This window comes from Populus nigra, chromosome 1, assembly GCF_951802175.1.
Source record: "Populus nigra chromosome 1, ddPopNigr1.1, whole genome shotgun sequence".
Taxonomy (NCBI): Eukaryota; Viridiplantae; Streptophyta; class Magnoliopsida; order Malpighiales; family Salicaceae; genus Populus; species Populus nigra.
In genome coordinates, this window is record NC_084852.1 from 3,605,158 (window position 1) to 3,629,836 (window position 24,679).

The window sequence follows — 24,679 nt, forward strand, 5'->3', positions numbered from 1 at the left end:
GTTTTAACTGTTTATATAAATAATAAATTAGGTTAATATATTATTTTAATAGTTTGACAACAAGTTTCATGTCGTAGCTCATTTGTTGAGAGTTGGAATCTTAGTGGAAGCTAATAAATAAATAATTTTAGTTTATAAACAATATGTGGTTCATTTTCTTATAAAAAGATTAAAAAAATAAAAAAATAAAGGCTCAGCCTCTCTCAAGCCCACGTATCTAACCTCTTAAAACAACCTCATGGCTTTTTCTTATTACCCATTTGAGTTTTTTAACCTCCTAATTTATTTTTATTTTTTAAAAATTTTATTATTTAATATGTAATATTTAATTTTTTGGGTCTCCTGTTTTTTTGTCCATCCTTTCTCTATTATTTTTTTAGGTTTTATTTAATTTTATCATTTAATATTAAGTTGATGATAAATTAATTTTCATTTTTTTTTATCATATAATAAAATTTTTTTAAAATTTATTTTATTTATTTTAATTTCATTATTTAATATGAAGTTTTTTTTCTAACCTCTCTTTTGTTTTTTTTTTCTAATTTTATATTTGAAAATGAAGTTTTTATTTAATATTATCCTTTTATTATTGAGGTGAATTTTTTTTTTAGACTTATTTAGCAAAAATTTGTTTCAGAATAATTTCTATATAATTTAATTTAAAAATTATGTCAAATAAATAGTCAGGTCCCAACTTTTCAGGATTAAACAGTTGTGCTAAATTTTATAATATTACTGGAAAGTTTCCAACCACTTAAATATTATTTTTCTTACATTTGTTTTTATCCAAGCCGCAAGAGTGTGATAAATAACCGAAGTCTTTTTTTTTGTTTGGTCTTGGAAAGTCTCTAGATAAGTTCTTCATGGAGACTCTTGTACAATTTTGCTTAATAAATTTAAATCCTTTATTCCACCACGCTAATCACATCTTTCTGTTATTCTTCGTCACTTAACAATGATTAAGAAATTTTATCATCAATGATCTGAAAATTTAGGAATTTTGGAGAAGATTATTCAAATAATTAGAGTTTATGTTGTTGGAAGCCCTTTATTCCTATTAAATCATGATAATTTAATTGATGCAAAGTCTCATATAATTTATACACTTATATCCAAACTTTTCAATATAAAAAATATATTTAAGTTTTATTATTTCATAGACGTTGACTATTGATATAAAACATAATAATATTTGTAGATAAAATATACTATTCTAACTTTGAATACATAGACTCGGTTCACCAATACTAATCTATATAATATATAAATTGTTTTTTATATTATAATTTTGAATTCAAATTCAATAAAATATTTCAAGATTGAAATTTCTTATGAATGCATAATTAGCACACATATTAATAATCCATCTAAAATCTAATGAGAGAGTCTAATAAGATTCTGATTGAGAGTATACTTGTGGTTGTTTTTTAAAATATTTTTTGTAATGAAATATATTAAAATAATATTTTTTTTATTTTTTAAAAATTATTTTTAAAATTAGCACATAAAAATAATTCAAAATATATATAAAATTAATTTTTAATAAAAAAATTAAATTTTTTAAAAATATGAATTGACTTGTGTTTTTAAAAGTAAGTTTTCCCACCAATTGCTTCTCTATTGAAAAAAAGAAGGAAAAAGAGGTTAGTTCTTGAAATAAAAAACATTGGGGCTTAAAGAGAAAAAATGAGAATTCATACCGTTGACAGGTTCTATTTTCTAACTACAGTCCTCAAATATTTGACCAATTCTTCACAACAATTACCAAAACCTCCTCGATTTCTTTCCTTTTTTTTTTTCCTTACCCAAATCCGAAATTAAAATCAAAATCCATTCAATTCTCCGTCCTAAACATCTATATCCTCGATTTCATCAATCAATAAAAAAACCCATTTTGTTTTTTCCCTCAAAAAATCTAATTTCTTCATTTTTTTTTTAAGCAATACAGGTTTTTTTTTTTTTTTTAAATTTTGACTGCCAATTTTAATTGATATTCTTGTTTTTAATGTTAAATTCCCGCCTTACCTTTATTTTTTTGCTGTTAATTTTCTTTTTTGATGTCAAAGTTTGGTTCTTTTTAATGTCTCTGACATGGGTTTTTTGATGTTTTGTTGTAGAGAGGAAGAGGAAGATAGACAGAGAGAGATGCAAAGCCAGGTGGTGTGTAGAGGGTGTGCAAGTGTATTGTTATATCCAAGTGGAGCTACTAACGTTTGTTGTGCTTTATGTAGTTCTGTTACTTCCATTCCTTCTCCTGGTATATAATTCAATTCCCTCTCTTTTTGCTTGTCTGTTGAACCCGTCAATGTTTATGTTGTTATGTGAATGTTTTTAGCTTTTTTTAATGTTCACCGCAGGCACAATGAATGTTGGTTATTTTGAAAATTTGGTTTTTTGGGTTTTGTTGTTGTTTGTTAATTGGTAGCGCTATGTTAAAATTTTTCCCCTTTTTTCTGAAATTTTGTTTTAGTGTGTGTGTTCTAGGAGATGGTTGTTTTGAAGAATTGTTGATCGAAAAGGTGGGAGTTGTGGGTTTTAGATGAGATAGTTGATTTGGGCTGGTTTTGCAGTCGATGTTTTTGAAGGCTGATTCAGATTTGAGTTGATGATTAACTTTGGAGTCTAGAGTTTCGTCGAAGTTGTTGCACTTAATGTAGTTTACCACAGTTTGGTGGACAAATTGGATTGTTTCTGCATGGTGGAGTGCCATCTAAGATATCATCATAACCTTCTTCCCTGATTCTTGATATGAATAGACAACTTGTTACCTATATATTGTTAGAATTAGTTATGAAAAACAACCAATCCCCCAAAATGTCCACATTCCATATGTAAAAATTAAAATAGTTATGAACCGCCCCCCTCTCTTTTTTCATGAGAAAATGCCTCAGTTTTGTTTCATTCTCTTTTGGGACAAATCAAAAAAAGAAAAGTAAAACAAATCAAGATGTGGAGAGAATTTTAATTTAGCCTGGATATAATCAAAATGCATGGTAATAAGATATTTGGGTCCAACTGCAATCTTGCAGGGATGGACATGGCTCAACTCATATGTAGAGGTTGCAGGTCATTGCTAATGTATCCACATGGAGCAACAACTGTGAGATGCTCCTGCTGCCATGTAGTGAACGTTGCACCAGGTAAAATGCAAAATTTCATGAATAAGATATGTAAAATTATCTCAGGACATTTGGCTAATTTGAATTGGTAATTTGCAGATTAACTTATTTAGTCTGCATCATAACAACAGATAGTCTTGCCCTGTTTTTCTTTCTATGGTATAAAGGTGTAGGTTGGTAAGATGTTTGAATTTCTCTTTTCCTCAGTGGACATTGTCTGTGCCTTAACAAAACATTAAAAAAAAAACACTAAAAGAAAATGTTATAGAACTATCAGCTGGGCAGTGATCTTAGTTAATTATATGAGCTGACTTCAAGATGTAGTGGGAGGAATGGTGTCTTTTAATTGGACGAGAATGTGTTTTTAAAACTCTACCTCACTTGATTGCTCATTATGCCGTATGCATTTCTAGCACTGGCTTTCTTTTAATAGTTGTTGACAGTATTTTCTAGATTCTTTTTTATCAGGTAACTGCTATTGAGTTTTTAAAGTTGATAACATTTGGAAAGATTAGTAGCTGTTGCATTTATGGTTATTAAGAGTGGTGGCAGGGATTTACTATGATATCCAGTTTCTACCAATTTACCTATTGTCATTGAAACTGGAAGCTGTCTGATAAATTCTCTCTGACATGCACTAGATTTTGGGGAATGGGCTCAGGAAACATTGCTTTTATTGGCTTCATTTGCTTACTTTGTATCATTTCATTTCTAAATTGCATATGCCGATTCTACTGAGTTTCCTTTATATTTCACCTGTTTGGTGCGCACTGATTTGTTCTCTCTGATTTTGTGGCTATGTGAGAAGGATATAACCAGGCCGCTCATGTCAACTGTGGGAACTGCCGGACTGCTCTTACGTATCCAAATGGATCTCCATCTGTCAAGTGTCCTGTCTGTCACTATGTTACTAATGTTAGTGTAAGTGCATCGACGCATCGATTATATTAGGGCACCAGTCTTTACCTGACGAGTGGTTGTGAAATCTTGAAAATTATCACTAGTTTTGGCTCAAGTTTTGAGCTTCTGTTATTTAAGTGAATTTGATTCTCCTGATATGAACTTCAGTACTTCACACACTAATCTTCCATGGAAAATTGCTCAAATTTATGAAAGCTTAACAAGTGAGCTCTGCCCTGGAATTTGTGCACATTGAATCAAGATTGTCTCCTGTTAATGTTTTCTCGTGAACAAATAGTTTATCTAATAATCCAATGCCTACAAATTATACGGATCTATATTTAGATTATACTTTTTTTTTAATCTCTGGATGTCTGTAATGATCTGTACTGTCTGGTTGAGATATTTGAATTCTTAGGTCAACCAAGATATAAAGGGAATGGATGGATAGTGGATTATGTCCTGTAGTCATAAGGAGTTTATCTAACATGATTATTGCCACTCTTTTTATGGATTGCCTTTACCATCATTAGATTTTACAAAATTTTTCCCATCCTTTCTACATCCTGCTACATTGCATTATTCATTTCTTGGCAGTTGTTGCCAACCATCAACTCTCATTATGAAGCTAAAGCCTAAAGGTATATATGCATATGAGGATCAGAAATCTTTTATTTTGTTAGTTGAGGACACGTAACAAGTTTCAAATGGGCTTTTCACATGCCATTGCAATTGACTTATAGCTCCTCATTTTCCAGTTCTCTTTGCTATGCCAATATCCAGTGTCTTCACAACTTAACTAAGTTTGTCCACATTGACCCAACTTGGAAATCTTTCAATGGTTCTAAGTGTTTGCTGATACAGTTTGCTTAGTGCTGTGTTGCACAGCTAACCTTGACATTTTCTTAGTTTAATTTTTTTTTTCCTGCAACGATTATAAATGTGTTTTATTCTTTGAAAAAATTGTCTCTCGACTGAATGGATGTTAGCTCTTTTTACTTGCCAGACACCTCTTGATTCAGTTGGAATAGTCTGAAAGAGCTGTATGTTTTTCTAATTCTCGACATGGATTAGTTCCTCTGTATTTCTTGATTTAAGATCATTATAAATATAAACAAAGGAGCAGGATAGCTGGCTTCATGAAATTCAATTATCTTCTCTTGGGGTGCGTTTAAAGAAAAGACTTGGGATTGTATTTCCATGAACTAGACAATTCCCTGGAGTGTCCATGTTACCATGAACAGATACCATAGCTTTGCATGTACATTTCTGTTTTTGGCGTCTGAATGATTTATTTGATTGCATCACTTTTTCCTCCTTTGGTCATTGTGTGAGCAATAATCTTTTCACTCCCTTGTTCTATATTATGTGTCTTGCAGATGGCTAACATGAGAATTCCGCTTCCAGCAAACAGACCTAATGGTATAGGTGGAACAGCACCATCTACTTCAGTGGTAAGCAACTGGACTTTCTTTTCTTTCCTGGTGGCAAATGCCTCAAATCTTGGTTATTTTGTATCTGGTGCTAAGTAAATCTGCTGTGTTCGTTCTCTTACCTGTAGCCATTGCCCCATTCTCAGACTCAAACTGTCGTTGTGGAAAACCCCATGTCTGTTGATGAAAGTGGCAAATTGGTATAGCTCAGTTTGATTACTCCGACTTTTCTTCTTAGAAAAATCTGTTTTATTTTTCCTGTCCTTTGATTTTCCATTCATTCCTTTGGAGTAGAATATGTGCTGATAAGATCTCTATCAATTGCAGGTCAGCAATGTTGTTGTTGGTGTCACTACAGAAAAAAAATAACCCGGTGAGATTTTGAAATCTTGCTGTATATTTGGTAGGTAATGGCCCAGATTCATACTATCGCTGTGAAGAAGGATACGCAAATTCATTGTGTATATATTTTTTTTAAAATAGCCATGAGCAACATTTGTTCAAAAACCATCTTGAATACGCATACTGTTGGAGAAATTTGACGTGTGGATGTGTGTACATTTTGAGGATATGAAGCGGAAAGGGCATTGTTTCTGTCTCCTTGATTATTGAACCAAAATATTGTTAGGTTCATACTAATATGAGTAAATGTGCTTGTATCTTTTCAAAGTGAACTATCAAATGCTGTATGCAGGGAAAATATGCTTATTTGTACTTCTGGAACCCTAGATTCTTGAAGATAAATTCTGTATAATTGAATCTAGTTCTATCATTAGAATCCAGTTTGAGACTTTCCAAGTAAGTTGTATAAGCATTATGGTTTGTTTCTCAACAAGGTAATGACTTCAACACAGTACAGCGTAAATTTGTCTGGGAAGTTATATTCACTTACCTAAACTCTTCGAGAAAAATGGCTGTGATTGTTCCTGTTCTTTAAGTAAGCTGATTGGACTGGGTTTTATTTCATGAATGGCGAGCCAATGTTTCTCTAGCTTATGCTGAAAGAAAAATGAGAAGACAAGCTCTCCATTAAGAAAAAAATAAAATAAAATTGAAAGAGAGCACCATGGATAACATCTCCGGTTTTTTTTTATGTTGCAGTGCATAATAATTTTTAAAAGTATTTTTTATTTGAAAATATATTAAAATAATTCTTTTTATTTTTGATATCAATATATTAATTTAATAAAAAAATACTAAAAAAATATTAATATAATATTTTTTCAAATTAAAAACTTAATATATCATAGCTTGAAACATAATAACCAGACAAAAAAAAAGAAACTGGACCTATCTACATGGAGTCCATTTCCCCTCTGAAGAGCGAAAGCGATCCCTGTCCATGTATAAATAATTAAGCCACTGACATAACCCAGTTCTTCTCTTGGTTAGCCCCCAAAGGCATTCTTGGGATTTGTTGAGAAGAAGAATCCTCCACAATTCCAACATAAGCAAGCAAGTGGCATAGAAAATTATGAATCTTACCTTTGGTGAACAAAACTGATATCTACTGAAAGGGAAAGGAGACTTCCTAACCACCAAAACCAAAATGTGAGATTAAGTTGATGGTTAGACCAACCAATGAACGAAAGCAGTACCTGTGGCTTACTAGACTCAACAAAAGAATTTGGTCATCCATTTTTGTTCTCTCTCTTAAACTATATATAATGCCTGCCTTGTCTAGGCCTGACATCATAGTTGCTCCATTCATCCTATCCCAATCTCTATATTCTCTTTTGTCAGCATGGCTTTGCAAAGTGAAGAAAAACTTGAGGTTGGATACTCTAGCTTACAGCCAAAGACAAGGAAATGGGTTCTTTTGATGCTAAGGGTGCTTGCATTTTTTGCCACAGCAGCTGCAACAGTTGTGATGGGACTCAACAAAGAAACTAAAACTCTTGTGGTTGCCACTGTTGGGAGTACCCCGATAAAAGCCTCTCTTACTGCCAAGTTTCAACATACCCCAGCATTTTTGTAAGCCTTGTTAACTCATTTACTTTGTAAGTACATAAGCATAGGAATTAGGATGGAGATGTTCAATATTCCTAATTAAGTGTCTAAGATATGGTGTACAGGTTCTTTGTGATAGCTAATGGATTGGCTAGTATCCATAATTTGGTGATGATTATGGGGGACCTTTTTGGACAGAAGCTTGATTACAAAGGGCTGCGCCTTGCCATGATTGCCATCTTAGATATGGTAATATTCTCAGAACATTTCTCCTTCCAAAAAGAGAAAAACTGTTTATTAACCAAAATATATCTTGCCTAAATGTTTGCAGATGACAGTGGCTCTGGTTTCTGGAGGGGTTAGTGCTGCAGCTTTCATGGCTGAGCTAGGCAAGAATGGAAATTCACATGCAAGGTGGAACAAGATCTGTGACAAGTTTGAAACCTTTTGTGACCATGGTGGTGGCGCACTCATTGCTTCCTTTGCTGGTCTTATTCTTATGCTGATTATTAGTGTGATGTCTATCATCAAGCTTCTAAGTAAACCAAAACCAGATAGTACCATTGTAGTCCCATAATGTAGTGGACTAAGTGAATCCTTTCACTTTGCATCATTTTCTGTTGTGTGTGTATTACTCTTGAGAATAATCAAGAATGTAGCCTACAACCTTCTTTAGTTCCAAGAATTGTTACATTGGCCAGAGAAATGCTATCTAGTTGCTTTTAACAACCATGCGAAAAAGAGAATTCCGTTGGAACATGAAAATGGCTTAATTCTAAGGCTAAGAAAAATCTTCTTATAACGAGCTCTTGGACTTGCACTTGTGATACGCGTCTGCGTCAATAAATATTACTGGAATACAGGTATGAGGTTGAAGATTTGTTTGAAGTTATAGCTGGTCGTCGCTGAATCGATCACACAGTTATGTATTCATTCGATAGGTGCAATTATTAATTCTTGCCTAGCATTTCTCCAAATCCCATGTTCTATGTGGCATGCAGATGAGTTGCGTCTGCGGCTCTGGTATCTAGAGGGGCTAATGCCTGCAGCTTTAATGCAGAGCTAGGGAAGAATGGTAATTCGCATGCAAGGTGGAAGAAGATTTGTTGAGTTTTGAAACCTTCTGTGACCTTGGTGGTGGTGAAGCCATTGCTTTCTTCGCCGCCCTTCTTCTCATGCTGAGCATTAGTGAATGTTATACATGATCAAGCTTCTAATAAACAAAATTCTGAAGTAGCTTTGTAATAATTAAAGAATAAAGAACGTTGTCCTCCCAGCCTTGTTTTTAGTTTCAAGAAGTATACAGTGGGCTGAAATGCTTAGTTCCTTTAAACAAAAATGTCAAAAAAGTTGAATTTGCTGGTACGAAAAAATTCTCTGGTGCTAAGACCAAGAAGAATCTTCTCTTATCTACTCTGTACAAGTGAGTATTTCAGTACTCTCACTTGATAAAATCTTTACCTCTATCGTGCTTCCATAGTCGACATAGATACGTAATTTATGGAATTCCCTTCTGCCTTGTCCTCTGCCTTGCCCTCTTCCTTGCCCTCTGCATGGCTTGAATTCGATTGATTGTCCGTACTATATGTTGCGCATGAAAATGCTGGCTGTTTGAGCAATGGTAATTGTGCATCACTAGTTAACATCGATAGAACATCTGACATAGTAGGCCTATCGTTCACATTATCTTCTACGCATAGCAAGCCCACATGAATGCATCTCAACACTTGGTCTTCAGAGCAAGAATCCCTCAATGTTGAATCCACTAGCTCAAATTGGTTACCTTCTTTCCATAGCTCCCATGCCTGAAAACAAATTTAGTTGGTGCAGACATTGAAAGCTTACATGCAGAATTACTATAATACCATATGCTTTTGAACAACATGAAATGAACTTACATATCCCACAAGGTTGAGAGGGGGATCCATTTGAAGAAGGCCACGATTTTTCCTACCGCTCACAATTTCCAACACCAAAACTCCAAAGCTGTAGGCATCAGATTTCACAGAGAAAACGCCTTCCATGGCATACTCAGGGGACATATAGCCACTGTGTTTGCCAAACAATTGAATTGTTAATCTACTGAAGAGTGAAGATAACTGAATGTTTTCAGTTTAAAAAAGAGCGGAGAAACATGGAGTTGTTGATTCATTGCTTACTAAGTTCCAACGATGCGGTTTGTGTTTGCTTCCAATTCATTAATCTTGAAAATTCTTGCCATACCGAAGTCTGAAATTTTGGGGCTAAGATCTTCATTTAGTAGTATGTTACTGGCCTTCAAATCCCTATGAATTATCTTTAATCTTGAGTACTTATGAAGGTATAGGAGACCTTGAGCTATCTCTTCAATGATTTTAAAACGTTTCTTCCAGTCTAACAGCTCTCTCCTTGATTGATCTGTATTCCAAAATAAAGGCAAAAGTTAGAAGATTCCAACAAGCATAAGGATCAACGTCTAAAAGCTTGGAATTTTATATTTTGAAACATGTGAAAATGCTCTTCGTAATGCTGCTTACCAAAGATAAATGAATCCAAACTTTTATTAGGCATGTACTCGTACACTAACATTTTCTCTTCCCCTTCAACGCAGCAGCCTAGGAGCTTGACAAGATTCGAATGTTGCAGATTAGCTATGAGTATAAGTTCATTTTTAAATTCCACAAGACCTTGTCTTGAAGTTCTTGATAGTCTTTTTACGGCTACTTCTCGACCATCTGGCAATTTCCCCTGAAATAAAATAGATCATTAATCCTACTTCAACATAAAATCAACAAGGTTTTCTTAATCCATTTCTTGGATGTTTTTTTTTCAAGACTACCTTGTAAACAGGTCCAAAACCACCCTGTCCAAGTTTATTCTTTGCTGAGAAAGAATTTGTCGCGGCCATGATTGTTGCAACACTATATACTTTCAAATTATGTCCCTTGTTTCCATCACTTTCGAGCTCATGCGTGTCATTCATCGCATCCAATGTCATTAATTCATCCAGATACTTCTCTGCTTAGAATGATATGATAGATTAAGTTAATCTAAGAATTCATGAAGTTATAATGGCTATAAAAAAAACTTGAGTAAATTTGTTTGTTGTTTAAAAAAGGTTACCTACCTCTGAGTCTTTGCCTTCTCCTGTACCACAAGATACCTGCTAGTGTCACTAATAGAACAAATGCCACAGAAACTACAATCCATATCCAGATCCTTTCCCCTGATTTCACTGGAAAATTGAAGAAGAAAAATCAATGAATTGTACTATAAAAGTCAAAACAACAGCGAGGAACATGTATGGGGATTAAAAAATCTTGCAGACAAAACAAAGTCTGGACTGGTCTGAAGAGCATTACTTGCAGCTGGTTGTGTGTCTTGCACAATTACAAAGTATTGAATCGAACTGGCACTCAGGTCTGCCGTAAAGTTTCCATACCAAAATGTGCATCCAGTATTGTTGGCATTACTGCCTCTAATATTAATGCCTGCACACGTACAGTCTTTCCAGCAGATTTCCCTGCAATCACTAATGCTGAGACTAGCATTATTATCATAAACTGCATGACCTCCCTCTACCAAAAAGTCACATGCTCTCAACTCATATCTGTCCCTACTACGGCATGTAGGTTCTGAATCCCATTTCACACATCCCATTTCTATGTTGTTTCCATTACAAAGGTTGCCTCCAGAAATTTGTTCATTGCTTTGCTCTTCTAGCCCCCCACCAAATTGCAGCAGCCACTTTGAAAATCCCGTCTCCGGAGGAGTTAATTTGTTTCTTGCCACCGTGAACATAAAGTATTCCTCATCAATGTTTGAAACAATAAGAAAAGTATAGTCGAGTCCGGGATTGGGCCGAAAAGTTTCAAAGCTGCCATTGCTCCTCAATGGTCCACTAGTCCAATAAATCTCAGTTCGTCGCTTAATAACTAATTCCTGTCTTTTGGGCTCCCACTCAAATGTGAAAGCACCCGAAGCTGGGACTGAGTCACTCATCCATGATGTAAGGGACCGGACTTTACCAGTTTTATGGTTGATTCCTAACTTCATTCCAGGCATGAATGTGTCGGTAGGATCATCAAAGCTTTGCCATAAAATCTGATCGCTGCGAGAATTTGCATCTTTCAGAACAAAATTACCTGAATCTTCTAACGTAGCTGTTAACTTTGTGGTGGGAGATTGAGTTGAGTAAAAATCAACAAGGTTCCCACCTGAGTATGCAACTGTCATGGTTCCTGAATCTCCATCTATTTCAAGAACTCCCGAATCATCTGCTATAGGTTTGTCTCTATTAGCTATCCAGATGGGGTGGCTTGTATCATTTTGGTACCATATTCCCAAGTAGCTAGCATTGTACTCAGTAGAGCCAAGTCTTACGAATCCTAAGGTGAAGAGCCTATTTTTGGAGACAAGTCTACTTGAAGAATTGAGGGCATCTCCACCTTGGTAGAGTGTGTCTGCTGCTAAAGAAAAGGTGGGACAAAAGCAAACCAAAACGATCAAGAGGATTTTGGAGGAAAGAAGGCTTCTGTTAGCCATGGAGGAAAAAAAAGAACCAGAAAAATCTAGACATATGATAGGATTAACATGTCTTAGTTTATGAGTATTATGTTTACATGTGGTTCTGGAGGGAAGGTTGAAATTTCCTGAGTCAGTCGAATGGCCTAGTCTCCCCTCTGGTTCAATTTTTCCTAGCTAACAAAATTGACCTTGGGATCCTTCTACGGTGATACCTTCTTTTACTGGATTATGAGTCCATGAATGAGTCCTTGTTGTAGCTCGACTATTATTTTATGGAATCCAATCATGGTCTAGAATGGTTAAAATCCTATGCCGCGGAATTGAATGGGCAGTATTTTGGAAATATTACACCCATTTCGAGCTTTTTTATGATTTAGAAACATTGCAAAATATGTTTCAGGAAATTTCTGTATACCATTTTAGAAAATGACTAGATTGTTGGCAACGGGTAGGATCAAAATTTTTTGAATAAAAAAATGTTGAAGTGTTTCTAACTTTTTCTCCGGTAGAAAAAAATTAAAATACAGGGAGGTTGATTTAATGTGACGTGATTAACTTGATAAGTTTAAAAATAACACGGACAACAAGTAAAAACTTAGCTTAGCAAAATAATTTTATTTTATATATACATCGAGATGACAATATATTGGATCAATAACTTGGGTTAAATAAGGTTACCCTGTTAAATTTACGAACTAGACATGAGACCATAAAAACTCCATATAAATCAAATCAAAATAAATTAAGAAACTCAATTTCCAATCAACCCAATGTTTTAGGACAAAATTGAAAAAAAAAACTCAATTAAAAAAGGACAAAAAAAAACCAAGCCAACTCGTGTTAACCTACCAAATTCACAACATGAGTCATGAGATAGATAACCCCATAAAAAAATAAAAATAAATTATTTCAATTAACTCAGTGTTGAAGGATGAAATTAAAAAAAAATCAATTAAAAAAACACAAAAAATATTGAAGTCAACTCAGGTTAACCGTCAAACCCATGATCGGGGTCATATGACTAGGATAACCTCATAAAAAACAAATTAAAAAATAAACTGGGTTAAACCAGGTTACTATGTCAAATTCATGACTTGGGGTCATGAAACTTTAATAATCCCATATAAAACAAATCAAAACAAATTATGAAGCACAATCCCTAATCAACCAATTGTTGAAGAATAAAATTTTAAAAAATCAATTTAAAAAAAGAACACAATAAAACTACCCGAGTAAACCCAAATTAACCTGCAAAACTCATGATCCGGATCATGAGATCGGAATAACTTAATAGAAAGTAAATTAAAACAACATAAAGTCTAATTCTTAATTAACCTAATGTTGAAAGATGCAGTTAAAGAAAAAAATAGTAATTAAAAAAAAACCTGAGTCAATTGCATTAACACATTAAACCCATAATATATGTTATAAGACTGAGATAATTATATAAAAAACAAACCACAACAAATCATAAAACTTAATCTCTAATAAATCAAATATTAAAAAATATGTTTTTTTTAAACAAACCAAAAGCAAAATAATAATAATAATAATAATAATAATAATAATAATAATAATAATACAATAAATAGTATTTTATGAATCACCACCTCTTTTACTTTTTGTTAATTAATTATAATCAAAGTTCAATATCGATCTTTGGTTCAATGTTTCTGTAAAAGCATGCAAGAATTTTGCCTTCCACGCGATGAATTTGTAGCTCAACGACACCACGTGTCGTTATCATGTTCTTCTAATTAAGTCTCATGTTGCAGTTTAAAAGAAACTTGACTTGTTCCCCTATATTATTTGTTTTCTTTCCTTAATTTTTCTTACACGTGGTTTGGTTTGGTAATCTTCTCTGACATTTCAGTCTTTGAATAATCCATGAATTGTATTAATCCAGATTATTTTCTTTGGAAAAGATGAATGCTTGTACAGTGTCAATGTTTATAAGTTAATTAATTGTCTGAAAATATTATCTGATCATTGCACAAAAAATTAAAAAAACACAAAAAAAGAAGAAAAGGAAACGACAATTTTGTAGTCAAAGCATTCACCGCTTTCTAAATCATCTAATTATCATACCCGGCTAGGGGTTAACCCGATTAAAGAATCAGGTTGAAATAGTTTAATTTAAAAAAATTAAAAAAATATATTTGAGATTTTAATATTTTATATTAAAAAATAAAAAATAAAAAATATATTTATAATTTTTATTTTATATTAGAAGGATAGTATTTTCTATTTTTAAATTGAAGTATTTAAATTAAAAATATTTTTTTTACATTTTAAAAAAATATAATTTTTTTTATGAGAACATGGATTATATATATTAATGTCCACATTAAAAAAAATAAAAACTTTTTTAAATATTTTTATAATAAATTTTAATATAAGTTAGTATGATAATATATATATATATATATATATATATATATATATATATAGTACTTCTAAACAACGCCTATTCTCTCCCGAGTCCCAAGCTTTATTTGTTGCCCCTACTTTGATATGTTAATCATTCCTTTAGTTTTTTCGGGTAGTTAGTAACAATCCTAAGCTCTCTCAACCTTGATTTTCGCGCCTCCTTTGGCTGCAACCTTTCAGTTTTCCGTTTTTTAACATGCTTCGAAAAAAAAAAAAACTAACCTCCCTATTCATTCATTTTTTCATTTGTTTATAGGAATCATGATCTCGAATTGTTCAAATTCTTTGTCGCGGTATTTAATGAGCAATGTTTTGGAAATATTAGATCCATTTCGAGCGTTTTACATGCTTAGAATAAGTGGCGGAGTTATGATTATTTATTAGGAGAGGCTAAAATTAATATAATAAAATATAATATTTGTTTTAATTTATTGTACATAAATTGTAAAACAAAATCTGTATAATTTAGTTTTATTCAAATAACTTCCTACAAACATATAATGATCTTTGTATAAGGTAAAGGAGTAATATCAAATTGAGTTAAAGCAATGAAGTTAATTTCATCTTTATAATGTATCCATCACTTTAATGTTGTTGGTTTTTATACCTATCAAATATAAACATACAAAGTATATAAGAAACACTAGCTAAAGTGAAGCATTATTTATGTTTGATAAACTTTTAAATAAAGCAAAAAATAATAAAGAATGATTTTTATATATTTATTTTAATTATGCTCGTCATTCTTTCATAGAAGAGAAATCATCGATTATCATATCAATTGTGAATCTTTCAACAATTTCTTTTTCTATATAGACAATCAAATAATTTGCAAGAAAATCATCCTCCATCCGATTGTGAAATCTTGTTTTTATAATCTTTATCACTGAAAAAACTCGTTCAATAGGCTGTGAGTTATCAATATATTTTTTTTTCAAAAAAAATCAATTCTTCTTATTTTGTTCATGGTTCAACCTAAAATCAAAACATATATTGTAGGAAAAAATTGATAATTTTGATGGCTCTGCTAAAAACAAAAAATATATAAAAAATCCAAGCATAATAAAAACAAACCAATAAAATATATCTAATTATTTAGAAAAAAATCACTATAACAAGAATTCAAAAAAATAATTGGTAGAACTAGCAGATCTGAGAAAAAAAAAGAGCAAAAATATTAGAGTTATAAAAAAAAACATCATCAAATTATTAACAAACATCTCAAAACAAAATAAAACTAGATTTTAAATTTAAGTTACCTTGTTTTGTTTGATGAAAGATAAATTAATTGGTGGCTCTGCTTTAATCTTTTTGTAAAAAAATTTGCTCGTAATTTGTGTTTTTATTTCTGTATTTGATCGGATGCAGAATTTATATTAGGGTAAATTGATGGATCTGTTTTTTATTTCACAAAGTAATGCTTTTATATTTTTTTCTTTTCCACGTAGATCAAGAGTAAATTCAAAAGAAATCAAAAGGAAAGTCACATTTAATTCAAGGCTCACCTCTTTAAAATAAAAAATATAACATCTCCTCATTTAATTACCCAATAATACCCAGCAATTAAAAAAAATATATCTTGCAGGGGGGCCGGCCCCTGCTTGCCCCCCTTCCTTCCACCCCTGCTTAGATTCATTGCAAAATATGTTTCAGGAATTTTGGTATACCATTTTAGAAAATGATGATCAAAGCTCAATAACGATATTTGGTCCAATGGTTCTGAAATATCATGAAAGAATCTTGCCTTTCACTTAATGAATTTGTAGCTCAACCGACGCCACGAATCCTTCTCCTGTTCTTCTCATTAAGTCTCATGTAGGAGTTTAGAAGAAATTTGACTTGTTCTCCTATATTATATGTTTTGTTTCCTTAATTTTTCTTACCTGGTGGTTTGGTTTGGTAATTTTCTCTGACATTTCAGTCTTTGAATGATTCTGCATGCATAAATTGTATTAATCAAAATGATTTTGGCCTGCCTGTTTCTTTGGAAAAGATGAATACTTGTACAGTGTCAATGTTTATAAGTTAGTCACTTGTCTCAAAATATTATCTGGCCATTATACAAGAAGTTAAAAGAGAAAAAAGGAAAGGAAACGAGCAATTTTGTAGTCGAGCAATTTTGGTCTACTAGTTTCATTATATATATATATATATTTTTTTTTCATTTTTATTAAAATAGTAATGAAAAGGGTCTGTAAATCTCAATTTCATCTCCAAAATTAATGGAATATATCATATTGAATTGAGATCCATTGATCACGTAGAAGATTATGCAGCAACTAAAAATCAGGCCAAACCTCAGCAAGCAGAGAAGACATAACAACAATCCTGGACCTTTATTTTCGGTTCTCTTAAATGTCTTGATTTAAGTCTTCAGATTCTACTTTTGAGTTTTGTATAGCAAATTAGTAGAAGTAATTTGCTCACAGCTGTATTATAAATACTTAGACTCTGTACACAACAAACACAACAGAAAAATAAAAAAACCATTCTACCTCTTCTGTCTTTGTTAAATTCTACATGGTATCAGAGCCAACGACTTATATCCTTTCATAAAGATTCTTCTCAGTCCATTCCTTTCATCTCTTTCTTTTGAACTCCTTTCTCATATTATTCTTAGCCACCATGGCCGCCTCTCCCCATTCTTCCCTTACTTTTGACAACACTCTACCTGTCTTCAATCCTTCTTCCAGCTTCAATATCACCAAACTTAACTGCACTAATTTTCCAAATTGAAAAGCAACCATGCTTCTCTGTTTCAAAGGTCAAAAAGTGTTTGGCTATGTTGATGACATTATTAAAATGCCCGCAAAAAAAATTCCTCACAGTGATGGCTCCATGCAACCAAACTCAACCTTTGATATATGGGAAACCCAAGACAATCTTTTTCTCAATTGTATTAATGCCTCTCTTAACCTTTGATATATGGGAAACCCAAGACAATCTTCTTCTCAGTTGTATTAATGCCTCTCTTACCGATGATATACTGATGCAAGTAGCACAATGCCCTACTTCTCATGCAGTTTGAACATCTCTTCACACTACTTTTGCTACACAATCAAAAGCTAAGGCCATCCAAATCCATTCGCAGCTTGCTATTGCTCGTAAAACTACTCAGTCTGTTACAGAATATTTCTTGTATGGAAAAAAAGCTCTCTGATGAACTTGCTATGACAGATCAGGCACTCAAATGTGATGAAATTATTACATACCTACTCACTGGTCTAGGACCCGAGTATGATTCTCTTATCAACACCATTTCAATTAAAAAAAATGTCATAATAGAAGAGGTGTACTCTATGCTACTCACTCGTAAGGCATGTGTGCAGCATCATCAGCAAGCTCTCTTGTCTGTATTATAAATATTTAAGACTCTATACACAACAAACACAACAGAAAAATAAAAAAACCATTCTACCTCACCTGTCTCTGTTAAAGTCTACATATCAAAATAATTAAAAAACTAATAATGAAAAATTAAAATTAAAAAATTCATTTTAAAAGATATTTTTTCAATCATTTGACTGTTAGTACAAGAATAACATCAAGCTAAAATAAATATAATAAGAAGATTAATATTTTATATTCAATATTAACCATCACAATTCTTGTCTATCGTACGCTTTCTCACTAGGATATCATATCTATATATTTTATTCAGTTTTTCTTTTCAATTCCGAGTTGGGCAATATTTTTTATTTTCTGATTTTTTTTGAAATAGGAATATGACTCGGTTCTTAACAAAATTATAGTGATCTTTTCAAAATATATCAAGTCATATTTTAAACACAAATAGCACATAATTAGCTGATGTGTGACTTTTAGTCTCCATGAGGGGAAAAAATCAAAGAAAAACACTCCTTGCTCTTTGATTTTAAATTCTTAGTTTTGTTATTTATTATATTATATTATAAATTATCACTTTATTTATTAAAAAAATAAAAAATATTATGGTGCTTCACAGTTTATATGAACAGTGAAGCACCTTATTTTTGTTTTTAATTTTTCAATTTCCCCCCTTTTAATTTCTTTTCAGTTTTTTTTTTATAAAAATTATACATTCCAATTTTTTTTTCAATTTCATGCTTTAATATTTTACTAATTTTGAATTGATCATAATAATTTGTTCTAATTTTCTTTCTATAAGGTTATTACAGTCTCAAATAAATATCTATGTATTTGATTGATATTCAATTTTTACAAATGTCTGTTTTTGTTATCATATCACTAAATAAAAAATAATTTTTTAAAACTCAATGGAGTCCATGATCCGTATCATGGGTTTTTAAAGCTAAGTTGCAAAAGCCTAGGTTAATCTAATATGTCGTTATCTCAATATTCAAAAAATAAATGTCATCTTGAAATATTTTTAAAGTCAAAACCATGTTTTTATTGATGTTTATGTTGCTTTTAGACCCATTAAGTCAACTGGATCACCCATGCAAGTTAATTTTAAACCCGAGTTTGGAAATGAGTTGGGTTGAGAAGTTTTAAAGTTAACATGTTGGGTCTGGTTTAATAACAATGCTAAATAGTTTTTTTTTTTAAAAAAATTCATGAATCCTTTGTCTTTTTTTTTTTTATCAATTTCATTCTTTAATATGGATTGATTTTGAATTGGTCTTCATAATTTGTTTCGATTTGCTTTCTATAAGATTATTGTAGACTCAAACAAACATTGTGATATTTGGTTGATGCTTAATTTTGCGAGCGTCTGTCTTTGTTATCATATTATTTAGTAAAAAATAGTTTCAAAATACAAATTTGTTAAACTCAATGGAGTTCATTACTTGAGTCATGGGTTAACACACGAAGCCCGAGACGATCTAATATGTCGTCATCTCAATATTAAAAAAAGATATCATCTTGATTTCTTTTTAAAGCAAAACCATACTTTTTACTGATCATCTGATTTATCTTTGGACCCATCATGTCAATTGGATCACGTTAGGACAAATCTCATGGGGTTAAATTTAATCTCACTTGGTTAATTTTAAATCAAGTCAATTGGGGCCAAAAAATTTTTTAAGTTCAATTGTTTTTTTTATCTAATAGTATGGTTCATAAAACTAGTTAACAAAAACTCTAAAAGGCATTAAAGAAACCTTTTAGCAAATACTATGGACACACACTAATTTATATCGGATTTTTTAAGCTATTAGGTGAGGGTATTTAGGGTGCTTCTGCCATGTTGATGGAAATGTCACCATGTCCTTATCCTCCTAGTGCGGCGTGTGTTGGAGAAGATGCGATGAATTGTCATTGGCAAGCGTTTCTTTCTTTTTTTCTCTTCCTCCCACAAAAAAGCACAACTTAGTTATCTTTGTTTTTGTTATTTCAATTCAGTCCTTATTCTTTTGATTTCTAATTTTTATTCATTGACCCTATTATACAAGTTTTATTTGTTTTCAATTTAGTCATTCAATTTTAATTTGTCATGTTTTATTTTTTCTATTCAAGTTCTTATTCTTTTGATTTCTAAACTTCTTTTATGGCCTTTTTGTAAAAGTTTTATCGGTTTTCAATTTCATACTTCAATCCAAGTTTATGGTCCATTGTTTTTTTTTTCAATTTGGTCCTCATTCTTTTGATTTTTTTTCTTTTTGTTAAAGTTTTTTTCTTTTCAATTTAACCTTCCAATGAAAAATTTTGGTTTCCCTCTAATTTATTTTTTATTTTGATTTTAACCATCATTATTTTAATTGTCATTTTTTTTAAGCTTATATCTTTTTGTGTAATTGATTGTTTTTTTTTCAATTTCATCCTTTAACGATGATTTTTTGAGGATTGAGTATAATGCTTTTGGTCTAAGAACTTGGATCACAAGTTTGAAAAATTAACATGGGTCGATATTTTTTTTTGACTTATTTTCTTTTCTGATGATTTCATCGTTCGACGTTGATTTTTATTTTTTAAAAGATTGGTTTTGTAGTTTTTTTCATTTTTTTTATCAGGTTATTTCGATCTCATGACCTGGACCTTGAGGTTTGCGGGGTTAACCCATATTGACTTGCCTCTTATTACCTAAATTACATGTCTACCATGCTATCTCGGGTTGACTTGAGCTGATTTTTTTGTTTTTTTAATCCAATTTCATGCTTCCAATGGCTTTTTTCCAAGTTACTGTGATACTTGTTTTTTATTTATTTATACAAATAATTTTTAATTTATTTAATTAAATGCTTGCATAAAATTTTCAATTAAAATTTATATTTTTTTATATAAACAATATGTTGGAAAAGCCATCGTATCTAATTCTGTTTCTAGAAAAAAAAATATAACCTACAACAAAGAGTACAGGTCGGGGTCGAATAACAAGTATCAATACTGAATTGTATTGGATGTTTCATTGTACACTTTCATGAAGTTGTATATAATATTGATCTCCAGAGAGAGAAAAAAAGCACAAATTAAGTGAAGAGGCGAGAGAGAGAGGAAAAAAAAAAAACGTGTTCATCAGAGGGTTTTATCTATAATTTTTATAAGATATGGTCTAACGTGTTAATCTGTCTTGCTCGTATCAAAACAAGTAAGTTTTGATTGATTTTAGAGTTTAATAAAAAAATTATTTTAGTAAGTTTTGATTATAAATATTTCCATAAGGTTTTATATATATATATATATATATATATATATATATATATATATATATATATGAAATATATTTTTAAAAACAACTATAATTTATAAATAAAAAAATTAAATATTATTGAAGCAATGTGATCAAACATAATTCGAGGTTTAAATTCAATCATCTACTGTGTTATTAGTATTGTATCTATTACATTAGAATTTATTATACAAAATACTGATGGAGAATGAGTCCGCTCCAAAACGACAGAAGACATGCAAAATCTGAGGAGAAATAAACCATCTAACGCTCTAACCTCTATCTCACATCCATTGTTGACATAGAAACATAATTTATGGAACCAGTCTCTGCAGGCTTGCTGAAGCTCTTTTCTTCCGCAAGACTTCTTGCATTGGAAAATGCAGGCTGTTTGGGAAGAGGTAATTGTGTTTCACTTGTTAGCATTGATATAACATCTGACATAATCGGCCTATCCACTGCATCGTTTTCTACACATAGCAAGCCCACATGAATGCATCTCAAGACTTGGTCTTTAGAGCAAGATTCTTTTAGTATTGGATCCACCAGCTCAAATGGGCTACCTGCTTTCCATAGCTCCCATGCCTGAATCAAGTTTGCGTTTAATGTTAAAATTAAAAGCTTATGCGGCTAGCAATGGATAATTTATGAGGTTGCATGAAATAAACTTACATATCCCACAAGATTGAGAGGGTGGCCGTCTATGTCAAGGAGGCCTTGGATCCTTCTACCACTCACAATTTCCAGCAGTAGAACTCCAAAACTGAAGACATCAGATTTCACAGAGAAAATGCCCTTCATGAAATACTCAGGGGATATATAACCACTGTATGGACAAAGTGAATGTTATGTTATTTTTAAGCACTTAACAGAGTAATGACATATAGAACTGTAAATCTATACTTACCGCGTCCCAACAACTTGGTTTGCATTTCCTTCTAAATCATTGATCTTGAAAATTCTTGCCATGCCAAAATCAGAAATTTTGGGGTTCAAATTTCCATCAAGTAGTATGTAACTTACCAAATATAAATGTATCCAAGCTTTTATTAGGCATGTATTCGTACACTAACATTTTCTCTTCCCCTTGAATGCAGCAGCCTAGGAGCCTGACAAGATTCATGTGTTGCAATTTAGCTATGAGTATAAGCTCGTTTTTGAATTCCACAAGCCCTTGTCCTGAACTTGTAGACAGTCTTTTTACCGCTATCTCTCGCCCATCCGGCAATTTCCCCTGAAGTGAAACAGCTCTCAATTCAATACTTGGTCTGAGATATAAGTTAATAAGTTCTTCAATCCTTTTCTTGAAGTAATTTTTAACAAACTACCTTGTAAACTGGTCCAAAGCCACCTTGTCCAAGTTTATTGTCTGCAGAAAAGGAATTTGTAGCAGCCGTAATTGTTGCTGCACTATATACCTTTAAATTATGGCCCTTGTTTCCGTCATTTTCGAGTTCAAGCGTATCGTTCGTTGAATCCAATGTCAGCAACTCATTGAGATACTTCTCTGCTCAGATTGATATGATAAAGTAAGCTAATCCCGGAATTCAACAAGTCTTAATGCTTATAAAAGCAAAAAAAAATAAAAAATCAGTAAATTTGTTTGTTATTTAGAAAATGTTACCTCGAAGTCTTCTCCTTCTCAGATACCACAAGAGTCCCGCGAGCCCCATCATTGAAACAAATCCAACAAAAGCTAAAATAATCCATATCCAATTCCTTTTCCCTACATCCAATGGGAATTTATTTAAAATTAATTACATTGTTGGGTTATAAATTGATAACCAGAAAACGAAAGAACAGCTAACCTGAAGAGCCTTGAACAATGATGTGGTATTGAATTTCATTTCCACTCAGGTCTTGTGTAGAGCTTCCATAAAAAAACGTGCATCCAGTATTGTTGGCATTATTGCCTATGGTACTAACACCAACACATTGACAATCTTTCCAGCAGATGTCCCTGCAATCACTAATGCTAAGACTAGAATTATCGTCGTACTTCCTAGGAACTGTGTTAACAAAGGAACCTGATCTCAATTCAAAACTGTTCCTATTGCTCCTGCATGCCGGTCCTGACCACCTCTCGCAACCACCATCTGTGTTATTTCCTTTACATGCTGTGCCCCCATATGTTCGTCCAGTACCTTGATCTGCTATGCTCCCATCATATTCCAACTGCCACATTGTAAAATTCCTTTGACCCTGAGCAGTAAATTGATTTGCAGAAACTGTGAACATAAAGTAATCCTCGTCTGCGTTAGAAACTGTTATAAAACTTTGATCCAGAGAAGGAATTTCGAAACTTGTATTGCTCCTGGATGGTCCACTAGTCCAATAAATTACATCTCGCCGCTTAATGACCAACTCCTTTCCATTAGTATCCCATTCAAAAGTGAAAGCACCAGCTGGTGTTGGGACTAAGTCGCTCAACCACGACATGAGGGACCAGGATTGGCCAGTTCTATGGTTGATCCCTAACTTCATTCCAGGCAAGAATGTGTCAGTAGGAAAGTCAAAGCATCTATGACAACAAAATTGCCTGAATCTTCTAAAATAGCTGTTATATTGGTTGTAGAAGATCGACTTGAATAGAACTCAACAGGATCACCTCTAGAGTAGGTGAGTTTCGTATTTCCTGATCCATCTATTGCAAGAACCCCTGAATTGTCTGCTATGGGTTTGTCTCTGTTGGCTAGCCAAAAAGGGTGGCTTATGTCATTGTTGTACCATATTCCCAAGTAGATAGCATTCGATTCAGCAGAGCCAAGTCTCGTGAATCCTAAAGTGAAGAGCCCATTTTTGGAAACTAGAGTATTGGAAGAATTGAGGGAATCACCACCTCGGTACAGTGTGTCTGCTGCCAAAACGTGAGAGGCACAGAAGCAAAACAAAAGGAACCGGTAGATCCTTCTAGCCATGGAAGGTAACATTCATGAACAAGGAAGAAAAAAGTAGGAAGGATTCAATAGATGATGAGCCATGTTTCATGATCTACCTGAAATTTAATAAAAAATGAAGCCAACAATTTTGATCTGCCAGTTCGTTAATCAATGAAAGTGACCTTTTCTCTTTTCTAATTTCATAAGAAATTGAAAGAAAAATAAAAATAAAAAAGCAAAGAAGGCAAACAAGAAATGGTTTTGTTGTAATTGGTCAACAGAGAGAACACATTAGTACATATTATTGATGAGTCATGTGCATAAACAAGTACTAATAAATGATAACCCAAAAAATGATTGAATGAGATCGCTTCCTCCTCACATTCCATTGTATTTCTTAGCAAACCTGTTCACAGTAAGATGGTGTGCATCCTCGAACCACCTTTTACATATATTTGTTCCCTTAACTTTTTAAATCATAAACTATACGTACATAAAAATTCATAAAATTCAATTTTAATCCCATACTTATCTTTTTTTATTTTTTAATATCCAGTTAGAAAGATGAGAGATAAAACAACTGAATTCTAGTTGTAGAAAGAAAAAGTCTCAGTTGAGATCGATTCTAACCACAAAAAAGATGATTTCAGTTTTAATAAGTTTTTTTTATGAAGAGAGTTTAGCCTAGGTGTTGTTTTCTTTTAAACTTGTCTAAAATAGTAGATTTGAGCTCGAATATAATTTTAGTTTTGGATTGATTATGGGTTTTGGAGTCAATTTTTAGATTGTTAGAGGCTATAGATATGATTTATAAAGTGTTTAGTTTTTTTTTTGTCAAAATATGGTTGAAAT

At 32.3% G+C, this 24,679-nt stretch overlaps 3 protein-coding genes and 1 pseudogene across 6 annotated transcripts; 2 read left to right on the top strand and 2 right to left on the bottom strand.

Annotated features, from left to right (window-relative positions):
- Positions 1 to 1,739: 1,739 nt before the first annotated feature.
- On the top strand, positions 1,740 to 6,166 carry LOC133674156 (protein LSD1-like). Of its 4 annotated transcripts, XM_062095178.1 has the most exons (7): positions 1,740 to 1,948; positions 2,118 to 2,257; positions 3,030 to 3,140; positions 3,928 to 4,040; positions 5,399 to 5,473; positions 5,581 to 5,652; positions 5,780 to 6,166. In XM_062095178.1, the coding sequence occupies exons 2-7, from the start codon at positions 2,146 to 2,148 to the stop codon at positions 5,819 to 5,821; spliced, it is 525 nt and encodes a 174-aa protein (XP_061951162.1). In that variant the 5' UTR covers positions 1,740 to 1,948; positions 2,118 to 2,145; the 3' UTR covers positions 5,822 to 6,166. The 4 variants fall into 4 exon arrangements, with proteins under 4 accessions (XP_061951162.1, XP_061951156.1, XP_061951170.1 ...); XM_062095172.1 differs by lacking the exon at positions 1,740 to 1,948 and having other exon boundaries at positions 1,961 to 2,257; positions 5,599 to 5,652; XM_062095164.1 differs by lacking the exon at positions 1,740 to 1,948 and having other exon boundaries at positions 1,967 to 2,257.
- Positions 6,167 to 7,148: 982 nt separating this feature from the next.
- LOC133674147 (CASP-like protein 1B2) lies at positions 7,149 to 8,131 on the top strand. The gene is made up of 3 exons (XM_062095153.1): positions 7,149 to 7,426; positions 7,528 to 7,651; positions 7,734 to 8,131. Exons 1-3 carry the CDS (start codon positions 7,197 to 7,199, stop codon positions 7,977 to 7,979), a joined length of 600 nt encoding a protein of 199 aa, XP_061951137.1. The 5' UTR covers positions 7,149 to 7,196; the 3' UTR covers positions 7,980 to 8,131.
- Positions 8,132 to 8,628: 497 nt separating this feature from the next.
- LOC133674130 (G-type lectin S-receptor-like serine/threonine-protein kinase CES101) lies at positions 8,629 to 12,046 on the bottom strand. Its single transcript, XM_062095121.1, has 7 exons — positions 10,744 to 12,046; positions 10,509 to 10,616; positions 10,221 to 10,399; positions 9,919 to 10,129; positions 9,562 to 9,799; positions 9,301 to 9,451; positions 8,629 to 9,207 (listed from the first exon to the last, which is right to left on the bottom strand). Exons 1-7 carry the CDS (start codon positions 11,924 to 11,926, stop codon positions 8,866 to 8,868), a joined length of 2,412 nt encoding a protein of 803 aa, XP_061951105.1. The 5' UTR covers positions 11,927 to 12,046; the 3' UTR covers positions 8,629 to 8,865.
- A 9,181-nt stretch (positions 12,047 to 21,227) lies between these two features.
- LOC133675377 (G-type lectin S-receptor-like serine/threonine-protein kinase CES101) lies at positions 21,228 to 23,866 on the bottom strand (annotated as a pseudogene).
- Between the last annotated feature and the right edge of the window lie 813 nt (positions 23,867 to 24,679).

Excerpts from the sequence above, each read along its gene's own strand:
- LOC133674156 (XM_062095164.1), top strand. The coding sequence starts at position 2,092 with ATGGGTTTTTTGATGTTTTGTTGTAGAGAGGAAGAGGAAGATAGACAG. Across the intron at positions 3,141-3,927 it reads TGTAGTGAACGTTGCACCAG|GATATAACCAGGCCGCTCAT; the intron begins GTAAAATGCAAA and ends CTATGTGAGAAG. Across the intron at positions 4,041-5,398 it reads ACTATGTTACTAATGTTAGT|ATGGCTAACATGAGAATTCC; the intron begins GTAAGTGCATCG and ends TGTGTCTTGCAG.
- LOC133674147 (XM_062095153.1), top strand. The coding sequence starts at position 7,197 with ATGGCTTTGCAAAGTGAAGAAAAACTTGAGGTTGGATACTCTAGCTTA. Across the intron at positions 7,427-7,527 it reads CAACATACCCCAGCATTTTT|GTTCTTTGTGATAGCTAATG; the intron begins GTAAGCCTTGTT and ends TATGGTGTACAG. Across the intron at positions 7,652-7,733 it reads TGATTGCCATCTTAGATATG|ATGACAGTGGCTCTGGTTTC; the intron begins GTAATATTCTCA and ends AAATGTTTGCAG.
- LOC133674130 (XM_062095121.1), bottom strand. The coding sequence starts at position 11,926 with ATGGCTAACAGAAGCCTTCTTTCCTCCAAAATCCTCTTGATCGTTTTG. Across the intron at positions 10,130-10,220 it reads GTTTTGGACCTGTTTACAAG|GGGAAATTGCCAGATGGTCG; the intron begins GTAGTCTTGAAA and ends ATTTTATTTCAG. Across the intron at positions 9,208-9,300 it reads CTCTCAACCTTGTGGGATAT|GCATGGGAGCTATGGAAAGA; the intron begins GTAAGTTCATTT and ends ATTTGTTTTCAG.